The 12,101-nt window shown below is 42.3% G+C and overlaps 1 protein-coding gene across 1 annotated transcript; it reads left to right on the forward strand.

Annotated features, from left to right (window-relative positions):
• Positions 1-4,838: 4,838 nt before the first annotated feature.
• On the forward strand, positions 4,839-9,502 carry LOC111666036 (zinc finger protein 703-like). The gene is made up of 2 exons (XM_023421233.2): positions 4,839-5,480; positions 6,543-9,502. Exons 1-2 carry the CDS (start codon positions 5,247-5,249, stop codon positions 8,082-8,084), a joined length of 1,776 nt encoding a protein of 591 aa, XP_023277001.1. The 5' UTR covers positions 4,839-5,246; the 3' UTR covers positions 8,085-9,502.
• Positions 9,503-12,101: the final 2,599 nt, after the last annotated feature.

The following is a 12,101-nucleotide window of genomic DNA, read 5'->3' on the forward strand; positions in this document are numbered from 1 at the left end:
AACTAACGTCACCAAGGAAAGTCAAGTTTAGATCTGCATTATCTGATTAATCGGCCACTAGGGGGCAGCAGAAACGAGCTGTAATATTGGGAACTAGTTTGCTAACTGTTGCCTAGTTACACATCCGGCAGATACGGAGCAACTGGCTTTTCTGGATTGTCTGATGATCAGGAAAACATCAGAAAATATTCAGCTACAAATTACAAATTGCTCCGTTACAATTAGAGTGAACCAAAACTGAAAGTTGAGGGACAGAAAACCAAAAACAATGAGCTAAAAGACAATAAACCTAAAGCTGAAGCAAACTGCAGAGGTGGGTGATTATTCACAAGTGACGCCACATTAAGAAAATGACTGTTGCTTAGTTTGGCTGCTAAATATGGCCACTGAACCTGGAGTGATTGGCATCTACAAGAGCCTAATATACAATAATAACAAATCAAAGCAGCTTGTCAGGATAATGTGAGTTTTATTGACTTTATTTGTTATGTTGGGACAGATTAACAAATGACCTCGTCAGTGACCTTTTTGTCCTTGTGCCCCTGAATGATACGTACCTACTTTATTTTCCGACTTTCTCCGGAGCCCTTCAGCGTCCTAGTGCCATGAATCTTCATCTGCTGCACACTTCACACAAATACTAAATCTTTTAGATATAGATCTGAGAGGCAAGAAAAACCGCAAGAGCAGTTACTGGTAAATACTGTGCAGATGTATTGATTAATTTAATGCATTTTTTTTTTTTCCTTTTAATTATTAATGCACCTTCTAGCTCCGTGGCTGTACACTAACAACGACTGTACTGTACCAGCACTTGAAAGTCAAACCACTGCTCCTGCTGTTTTTGTTTTCCCCCAAAGCCACACAAGGGCTGTCTCCTCTACAGCGGTGCAGGCTGTGACCTTGTTTCCTGATGAGATGGTGCTCCCACTCTCAGCTTCTTATCTCAAATGGGACATTGATGGATGGCTGTGAGTAGCAGCTCTGCTGTTTAGGGCATGAGGTCAAGGCGACAGTTACTTTAACCAAATGTTTGTTTGTTTGTTTTTTTGACAGGGACTTAATGCTGATTTCAGATGGGTAACGAGGTAACGGTAACGAATCTTAAAAAGAGAATTTTTCAAAATAAACTGCATGTTCGAGTTAACCGTTGCTTTTTGAAGATTAAGGAGGACCCTGCGAGACATGTACAAATATCCATCAGCTAATTCACATTATGCAGCCTTTTGCCCACAGGTAATGAGGGATTAGGAATGATTTTGCACTCAATTGAGGCTGCGAAGGATTCAGAGAATCAAAGCCCCTCAGACTCAGACTATTTTGGGCTGCTGCTAATAGTTCTTGTCAGCCGTAATTTTTAAGTACTTTAACCAATTCATTGTATAATTAGGTTAGCAAAATTAGCTCATTGCAAAGTCAGTCAGCAGGCGGTAATGCAATAAAGTCATTAACATTCCAGATTTATAGAACCATTAATATAGAGGCGATCTGTCTTTATCACATTTTTCTTCACTGGTAAAAATGGCATAAATTAATAAAAGAAAATAGACTCTAGTGTGACATGTTCTGTGTACTTTATTGATTTTTTTGTGTGCTCAGATCTTCTCAGAGCAAAAGCTAAAGACAAATGATTTGTCACCATGACATGTCAAATTAAAAGCATACCTGAACTTTTTCAGTAAAAGGTTAAAAGAAAATTGTTAATAAAGAAAGACTTTGTGTCTTTAAAGGCCCCAGTAGAATAATGAAGCAGCATTGATCTTTACATCTAAACAACAGCATGACTAGTTGTCTGATACTGCGGGTCGCTATGTGACAAGTTGCCGAATCGTCCTGATGGCGACACAGTGCGGGACGCCTCGTAAACGGGTGTGTGAACTTTAGAAGGTTTAGAATTAAGAATTTAGGAAATATGTGACTTTTCCTGTTTGTGCATCTGTCAGCGACCTTCACGTCTTTGTCCTGTCACCTATATAGAGTGAGAGAACATCCTGTACAGTACATGCGTGTGTTGTGGTAACAGACTTATATGGAACATGACATGTACAGGAACTGCAATAATCATGGAAAATAGGTACAGAACATTTTAATTCCTCTAGAACTGGCGTTTTCACAGTCACACAGTGTGGGAAAGAAAAAATTTGTCAACTCAGACATATTGATAGTGAATAATTTAGGGGCTTGGGGAAATGCAAACAGGAAGTGCATTGATGCACCCCGTTATTTTGTCTGTATTTCTTCATATTTTACCAAATTGTCCTGATTTAAAACTGCTGAATTAGCTGTTAGCAGCTCCTGTTTGCAGTGCACCCACAGACAACCATCACTGGATTTTATATTTTGTGATACAGAAGAAAGTATTTGACTATTCTCAGGCAGGTTGTGGAGTTATAGGGGGATTTGTCTTTATTATGATGTTTAAGTGGATTTATTTCAGTTATGACTCAGAGAAGGATTTTGACAGTTTGAAAATCTCTGTGCTAGAACTACACCGAGCCATGAAACACGAGCATCTGGACCAGTAAACCCCTTTTTTAGTGTTTGCCCTGCATGTACTCATCTGCTTGTTGACAGCGGAGTGAAGGATGACTCATGTGACCATATGACTTGTTTCCACCGCTCGCTGACTTTGTTCTCTGCATCATTACACTCACAAAAGAGCATTTTTAGTTTTAATAAGGGGTTTATGCACCGCATCCCAGTACACTCACAGCATCGCTCTCTGTGGACTCCTGGTCAGTGAAAGTTCCCGCTCGTGTCTTAGATCCGAGTTTCATGAGAGGGAAATTTGTACGATCCTATCTGACATTTTGAGCAAAGTTTAGATCCCCACATGTTTATGATTGCGTGGTTTCATTTCAACTACCCTTTGGGATTTAACTACTGCGTGCTCATATGTCAAATATCTGACGTTTTACATATTTAAAGCTGCACTCTGAGATTCATCCTCATGATCTGTGGTCCACACATTGTTTGTTTTGTACCAAACCCGTAAACAACTGTGGGGTCAGAGCTTCTCTCTTAATCATGGTTGACATCAATGCTTTTTGTTTATGCATCTCCTGTTCGACCAAACCATAGATGGTACAATTCTGCCTCACAGAGACGGATTACATCTCAGACATAAAACACTAATGCTGTTTAGTTTGTCCATCAAAATCAATGTATTATTGTTTGGAAGATTTTTTTTTTCACCCTTTTCACCCTTTGCATAAACAAGCACGGCAATATTCCTGTTAAGAATAACCCGAAACACACCTGAAGCACAGGAAGCAGAATCAAATTTATTATAAAACAGAAATAATGACCAAAACATCCACAAACATGATATAAAACCCCAATTATTCTCCTAATAACTTAGGTCATGATATAAAGTTATGAATAAATATCTGTTATCTGTTGACCGGGGGAATGGCCTATAGTTACGTTTAATTTGTGTATTTCTCAGAATGAAAACTCTGAGAATTGTGATCAGCTTCTATGAAAACACAAATATAAAGCAGATCTTAATCTCTGATTTTCATCTCTGTGTTTTTGGCCTTTTGAATAAGACGTTTCAAGACCGCCGCGAGGGACTGTCTTCAGATTTGGCACAAACATTCACAGAGAGTTAGACCTGCAGTTCCCCTCGGTGTCCCCTTCCCTTTTAAAGTCTCTCAGCTCACTGTTTTGGTTTCTGGCCTGTAACTGAATTGTTTTGAATTTGTTTGTGTTCAGCGTTAAAAGAGACACCCAGTTGCCTAGCTATGCTAACAATGCTAATGGGAGCAGATGTTTGCCATCTTGCCTATTTTTGGATTAGCCGGGAGTTAGGAGGCGCTAGGAATCAGCCACTGCCAAGATGGCGACGGCGGAGCAGCTCACTGTGAGCTTCAAAACCGCTGTTCAGAAACAAGGTTATTATCATTAAATAAAAACTAAAAAAACATTTTCGTTAACCAAAATAAAAATAAAAACGAGGCTTTACAAAAGAAAAGACAAATAAATGAAACTGTATGTTGTGTTTACAAAAGAACTAAAATAAACTAAAATTATAGAGAAAAACTCTTTAGTTTTAGTTTTAATTTTTAATTATTTCATACAAAAGCCTGGTATTTTGGGTGGATATGAAATCTATCTTCCAATTTAATAAATGAATAAATAAAAATACAAACTAATGAAAAATACAAAACTATTATAACCTTGTTACGGAGTCTACCTCCATTTTTATTTACAGTCTATGGTGACGACCTCCTTAGTTTAGAGAATTCACATGAGGAACATTTGTTATTTATTACTGCAATCTGTCTGTAAGTAATTAACAGAGAATATTACCTCATGTTTGGCAAATCATTTTCAGAAGTAGCATGTTAATAATGTATAATCACCTCATAAATCATAATATATTTATCTCCCTTACATGATACATTAGCTGCTTTAAACCATAGGTATTGATTGGTATCTGATCGACACCAATATTTGTGTGTTTGTATCACCCACTTTTGCTGAATGTCAGTCCTGTTAACAGTTTCTTGTGCTGCCCCCAAGTGGCCAAGAAATCAGTAAATGCAGGTTTAATGTTGATGCAGTGCAAAGTTGAACATACAGTGTAGTAATGTGACTTGTACTTCTCTGGTACGTGTCTATTTAATGCTTCAGCAGCAGAAAAGCATCGGTTGAGATATGAGTTATTACAGTATTGGTGAAAGCAGTGGGTATTGGTATATGTCAGCTGGAGGACGGCGTAGCCCCGCCCTCACGCACCTTCTCCCCGCCCACCTCATTACCGATGCGGCCACCCAGCGCACAGACAGCGGCTGCCTCACTTTGAAGTCCGCCTGTATCGATCAGTGAGCTGCTGAAGTCCGGACCGGAGACACGCAGTGGGACGTTTCCTCTCCACGCTCGGACTCTGGTGTTTTAACGCCTCCACAGTGTCTGTGTGACCCGCTGCGACTCACACGGTGGATTTTGTTGTTGTTTGTTTGGTTTTTTTGTTTTTTTTGTTCATTTTTTTTTTTTCTTTATGGTTTGAAATTAAAAATAAAAAAAACTGGAGTAGGAGCCGTAGATGAAGATGCACCGGGACTGAGAGGCTTCTCCGTCCTTTGGGGACATTTAAGGACGTCCAGCTGTGTTTTTATTTATATTCTTAAAGGACACTCATGGATTACAACAACATTTAAAACTATATTTTGGACCAACGCAACACACACACACACACACACACACACACACACACACACCAAAGCGCAGCGCCCTCCCTCATGAAATATCTCCCTCCAGGATCAGCTGAAAGTAAGCGGATCGTGCTCAGTGAGATCACCGACTGTGAAGACTCTCGTCCCGGTGCCGTGGTCTCTTTGTTGACCCCTCTGGACCCACTTCGGCAGGCTAAGCGGCTTCCTATCCGACTCATCAAGATGTTGACCGCGCACACTGGACACTTGCTGCACCCGGAATATTTACAGCCTTTGACGTCCGCGCCAGTCAGCATCGAGGTATTTACTGTCTTTTTTCTTTACACCAAATTACACCTTTATCTCTTCTATTCCTGATGCTGATTCACAGCAGTGTGGTGGAAATGTAAAGAGAGCTCAACCATAATTTGAATTCCTCATTAGCTAGTTGAGAAATATGTAAATTAAATTAAAAAATTAAAGAATAACCATCTTATGTCTTTGGCCTGAGTAATTAAGTGATGAAACAACAAAACAAATACTGACCTTGTCTTGTGTTATAATCATTCAACTTACATCATATATAAATCATATGAACCCACTCAATTAGTGAGAACTTCATTATATGTTTAAATAAGCCTTAGATCGATCAATACATCGAATATTGATTAATCAATGACAAAAAATTAACTAGCAACTTTTCTCATGATAAATTCCCTGCTGAGTATTTGCTGTTTCTTCTTTGTCATATATGATGATAAACTGCTTTCTTTAGGTTTTAGATTGTGGGTAAGACTAAATACAAAACAAAGGGCTGCAACTGTAATTTCTTTTAATCGATTAATCATTTAGTGTGAAATATAATAAAATACCAGTCAGAGCCTGAGGACGAGTCTTCACTCTTTTGTTCACGTTAAATCAGAAGCTCAAAACCCAAAGTTTAAATTGATAAATGACAAATAAAAACAGCAAATACTGCTTTTGCTTGAATAAGGATGAAACAATTAATTGATTACTAAAATAGTTGCCGATTATTTTTCGTGTTGATCAACTAAACGATTAATCCACTAATCGTTTCAGCTCTGAAACCATCAATATGGAGACAAATCCTTCAGTCCTGAGAAACTATGTTGGGTGTTTTTACTATTTTCTGACATTTTATCCTGAAATAATTATTGTTTGAAAAAAATAATTGTCAGAGTAATCGATTAGGAGAATAATAGTTGCAGCCCTTGTTTAAGTCAGTTTACAGGCCTCCAGTTGACCACAGAGGATCACTGTCCTTTGGTTTGTGTTTATTTTGCATGAAGGCCAAAATGTCTTTGGACAAAATACAGTGAAACAAAGTCTAGGAGCTAATCAGAGTCTGTATTTTTGTTGTAGCTGGATGCCAAGAAGAGTCCTTTAGCCCTGCTGGCGCAGACCTGCTCTCAGATTGGTAAACCAGACCCTCCATCTTCATCCAAGCTGGGCTCCTCCTGCAGCCAGGGAGACAAGGAGCCCAGCAGCCGGCTGTCCGTCTCCAGCCTGAAGCTCGGGGAGCACCGCCCCTCCCTGGAGGACAAGTCGAGCTTCAAGCCCTACAACAAAGGCAGCGGGGACTGTCGCAGAGACGGAGTCACCAGCAGCAGCGATAAAGTCGGGTTCAGAGTACCCAGCAATAACGTCTCCACTAACGGAAATTCAACCGGTGGCCAGCAGCCCTATCCGCCCCACGCTGCTTCACCCAGCTCTCGAGCAGGAAGCGGCTCCCCACCAGGACACACTCAGCAGCAGCAGCAGCCTCACAAACAGAGCCAGTCCCCCGGGGGACCGCCCACGTCCCACCCCCACACTCCCAACGGAGAGACTGCACCTGAGCGGGGCAGTCCCACCAGCACGAGCAGCAGCAATAATAATAGCAATCATCCCAAAAAGGAGGCGGATGTAAACAAGGTTAACTTGGACAGTCCACACCACGCAAACTCCAGCCACGTCCGAGCCAGCACAAACTGCAGTAACGGCAGCTCTGACGGCGGATCCAACCACGAGGGGGGTAAAGCTGAGTCTGCCCAGCCCAACCTCGGCCCCGGACATATTACACCCATTTCTCCTTACAAGACAAGCCAGCCGCTCTTCCCACTGCCCTCGTCTAATATGGGCTACCACGGATCTGTAGTGGGGGCCTACGCAGGATACCCGTCTCAGTTTGTTCCCGGGCTGGACCCGACAAAGTCCGGCCTCAGCGTGGGAAGTATGGCGGTCCCCGGGAAGCACCCGAGCTCCAGCCCTCTCACGGGCGCCTCCCCTCCTTCCTTCATGCAGGGTTTATGCAGGGACCCCTACTGTCTAAGCTACCCAAGTGTGTCCCACCTCGGAGGAAGCAACTGCAACTCCTGCATCCACGACCCTTCCTCCACCCTCAAATCAAGCTTCCCGCTGGTGTACCCCTCCCACCCGCTCCACTCCCTCCACCAAAGCTCCCTGTCATCCAGCGCTTCTTCCTCCCTCTCCCATCCCCTCTACACGTACGGCTTCATGCTCCCGAACGACCCCCTGCCGCACGCCTGCAACTGGGTCTCAGCCGGGGGGCCGTGCGACAAACGTTTCGCCACCTCAGATGAGCTGCTGGCCCACCTCCGCACGCACACAGCGCTGCCTGTGGGAATGGACAGTAAGCTGCTCTCTGTTTCCTCCTCTGGACCTGCCTCCTGCCACCTTCACCTCCCCCACCAGAGCAGCCCGGGCTCCATGTCCAGCTCCCTCTCTCTCAGGGCTCCCCCCGGTCTGGGTTTAGCTCGCTATCACCCCTACAGTAAGGTCCACCTGCCCCCCGGCCCCTCCTCCATCTCCCTGCACTCTCTGCCCACCACAGGCCCGTACTACCCTCATTACGCTCTCTACAGTCAAAGACTTGGATCTGCGTCTGCTCTGGGATACCAGTGATTCACCGGCTGCGTCGACGTTTAAAGGAATACTTTGACAATTTGGGAGAATGTAGCTCAGTGGCTTTCTGGTGGAGATGAGCTACATGAGAAGATTGCTTCTATTTTCATATCTGTTATGTAAAAAAAGTAAGGCTACACTTAGCTTAGCTTAGCTTAGCTTAGCTTACTGGAAACACTATCATGTGGCCAGAAAAAAGAGCAAATCCTCACATTTGAGAAGCAGGAACCAGAAAATGTTTGAATTTTTGTTTGAAAACCGATGGAATAAACAAAAATCCATCAACTCATCGATTAATTCACTAATTGTTGCAGCTTTCCTGTTATTTAGTACCCATTTGGACAGAGCCAGGCCAGTGTTTGTGCTAAGCTAATCTCACTAGCTGCAGGCTGTAGCTTCACATTTACTGGACAGACATATGAGACATGGTTTCAATCTCCTCATCTAATTCTCTGCCAGAGAGCCGACAGGTATATTCCCCAAAATGTCAAAGTGTTACTTTAAGTTTGTATTTAAATGCGGCAAGTTGCTGCTTCTTGTGACTGGACTGGATTTAAGTGGAACTAAGATGGGAGCGCAAGTCCTGGATTTTGACTTGAGAGCATCTTCACACTTTCTTTATACATTATATCTGAGATTCGATGTTTTCTAATCAGGCTCCACTCCCTCAACATCAGACGACACTCGTGGCTCTTGCATGTCTGCGCATCGCTCGGATACTTCCTGCATCAGACACGACTGCCCTTACGTGACTTTTGCTGCCACCTCCCCCCCCCACCCCGTGAGCTTCGGCAATTTGATGGCGGGACGCTGTGTAATGGCTCTTGGATGTTCAGGGTCCTCGCCTCATACGAGGAAGATTTAGTGCGGAGAAATGTAGTGTGGCAGGGATGGCAATTAGCTGATGGGCTGATGTAATTCTGGCCACAGTCGCTTTCTCCCCGCAAGAGATGCATGTAAGCTCGACACAGCGAACACACTTAACTGTTTATCCAGCCCCATGGTTTGTGATGATTTGTTTTGGTTCCTTAGGTTTTGTTTATTCCTACTGAGACGTTGTATTTATTTTATACCGGGAATCTTAGCTTTCATGTTTACTATATAAAATCTATTCTCATTTTACAGTCCTCTGGGCAAAACATGTGGGAAGCTAGACGACAGATGTTGAACATGTCGTGTCTTAACACTTCTCGAGAATGAATGTTTGAAATCGCATCTCTCTCTGAACTCTTCAGCTTTTTGTTTTTTGTTTTTTTGATTTTCTTTATTTTCACAGCAAATCAATAAAAATGAGATGTGATATTTTTTTGTAAAACTGGGGGAGGGGGGAGGGAGTGGCACCGGGGGGGCACCCTGTGGTGGTATCCAGTGAAAAGGGGGAGGTCATATTTTGTTAAATAAATAACACTGAAGATGTATTTTCTGTTGTCTTCATTTCTGATTTTGTCAGTTTTTCATCAGACAGAAAACCTGAATCTAAAGATCCGTGTGTTTCCTGGTTGTAGTGACAAACTGAACTCTACAGTCATCATCCAGTGGCCTTTCATCTTGCCTTTATCAGCTCATATACAGCTTTATGAGTTAATTCATGCACATTTAGCAAAAAAAATGAGACAAAAACACAAAGAGAAAAACAAAAGAGGGAAAGAAAAATAACACAACAAATAGAAGTTGCTTTGTGACACAACATTAACATTCATTTGCCATTTTTTCCCGAATGTTTTTGTCCATAGTTTCAATTTGAAGGTTATTTTTTTCCATTTCATCATAATTTTGAAGTTTTAATGGTTTTCATTTACTCTGTCAGTCCAACTACAGACAGTTGTGACGACTGTCTTTGGTCGATCGAGGTCAGTCTGTTGCTATTCTTCACATTAATTCACTCTTTTTCCCATTGCAACCAGCGTAGACTTCATCTGATGTACCTACGAGTGATATTTCTTGATTTCATGAAGTTTAATTCTTTATATATATATCTGTATACGTCTTCATACAACAGTACCTCCCTAAAATGTCCTCTCATCTGTCTAATAAGTTCTCTACCAGCTCTGCCAATTGACAGATCCCAACCTTTAAAGAGGTGAAGTAGTGAAAGGAAGACGTATAGGTTTGTCAGCGAGACTGCAGCGGTGAGTGGATTTGTACAGGAGGCTATTTTTACTGTGAAAGCATCACGTGATTGATGACTCTGGGTGTGCTTTACTTCCGCAAATTTTTCACCGTGTTGACAGAGAGATTGTAAGCAGACCAGAGGGATACAGCTCGCATTCCTCTGCTCTGCAGTGAAGTCCTTGTCACCTTAAAGCTACAGCATCCTTATTTAACGCTCGTGGATCGTGTTGTTTTTAGAAAAAGGAAAAAGAGACGTGTGAAGACGTGGAGGCAGTATGGAAAAGAAAAAACCTGTCTGGATGTAATGAATACATACTGTACTGTGGGATCGTGATAAGCATCGCAGCCAAAGTGCCGCTTCCCGTATGTGTTGTAGATGAGATCTTCCTGACAGTCACTCCAGTTACAACGGCTGCCACATGATTGGCAGCGGTAATATGCCATTTCCTAGCAACATGACACTGTGACACCCTCTGTGAAGTATAGATGACCCACGCTGGTCACTCACAACTCTGACAAGGGAGACAAGGGACCCACCGGGGTCAAAACAGCCTGTCCCCGCTGTAACGGGAGCCAGCGCTCCTGTTTCAGTGGTCCGAGAAGCCGTTATGGGGTGTCTAAGTTCGGCGGGAGGGCACGAGATCCTGTAGGCCCCCCTCTCTGGAGGTTTCACGTTGCCCAGATATGTCCCAGAAAACAGACGCACTTAGTTTATTAAGTCTGAGAGATGAGTTGGCTGCTCTCCAGTCGTTCCCAGTCGTGGAGTTGGTCTTATTGTGTGGGAGAGATGGTTTTACAATTTGTTTCAGCGCGCTTTTGCTTTTCAGGTATTTACAGTCAGCTGTGTTCACTCTGACAAAGGTGGGCAGTGTTAGTGTTGGATTGTGATGTCATCTCTTGGTGACAATGAAACCTGTTTGTTATTAAGGTTTAATTAACTGGATGGTTTTTCCTTCCAATGAAAATCAAGAGTTGAACCTTTTTAATACAGTCGTACGTCACAAAGCTATGGATCCAATCCTATCAACTTGTGGGTTGGGGGTTTCTATATAGCTTCACCATAGCGTAGCTCTGACGCTAATGTATAATGCAGCGTTTCTGAAAGAGTGGTCCACAAGCGACCCCTGGTGGTCTGTGAGTAAATTTATTAAAATATCATATTTTAAATTGACTGTTTCTCAAACTGTCTGCAAGTGACCACAAAGCAAGTAGTGATTAAGTGTCGTTTTAAACATTAAATACAAACATTATTATTGAATTGGCTGTTTTGCAGAGTCGTTGGATTTACAGAAGCGTAACCGACTGTTTTGTGACACTGTCTTTTCATGCAGCTGCGCCACTTTTCAGTTTATGTTTTACTAATTAACGTTAATAATGATAATTTGAAGGTGAATGTGGATGAAGCTAACGGTTAGCTTGTTAAATATCAAACACAGACAGCGGATGTCAGGATAATTTTGATGCTACATAAATAGCACCTTGTTGTCGTGCAGTGTGTGAGACACAGGCGTTAATTAAAACTATGTCCTAGCTGACATTTTTATGTGCAAGCTAGCCACATTAGTACTGAAGTAGCAGTTCCTGTTGGTTTTGGGGATGTTTGGGGAGATTTATTTTATTTCAATGGTTTTAGTTTTGAGGAAAAGTTTGAGAAACACTGGTAAAATGGTCGATGTGGCTAATTATTGGTGTTTTGCGAGATAAGTTAGCGAAGGTAGCTAAGTCAGAACTGGCGAACGGGACCTAACATTTTATCTATTACACATTTATCTACTTTATTTTATCTAGGTTTAGCTATCATTAGCAACACATTACTTGCAGTTTGATGACGTAATCAAGCAGAAGGTTCGGTTTTCCGGTTTGAACACACACTTAGCCGCTTTGGTCCAGACTGAAGTAGCTCAA

This window comes from Seriola lalandi, unplaced genomic scaffold (genome assembly GCF_002814215.2).
Source record: "Seriola lalandi dorsalis isolate HSWRI2012SDOR001 ecotype SW California unplaced genomic scaffold, Sedor1 jcf7180002054666, whole genome shotgun sequence".
NCBI classification, from domain to species: Eukaryota; Metazoa; Chordata; class Actinopteri; order Carangiformes; family Carangidae; genus Seriola; species Seriola lalandi.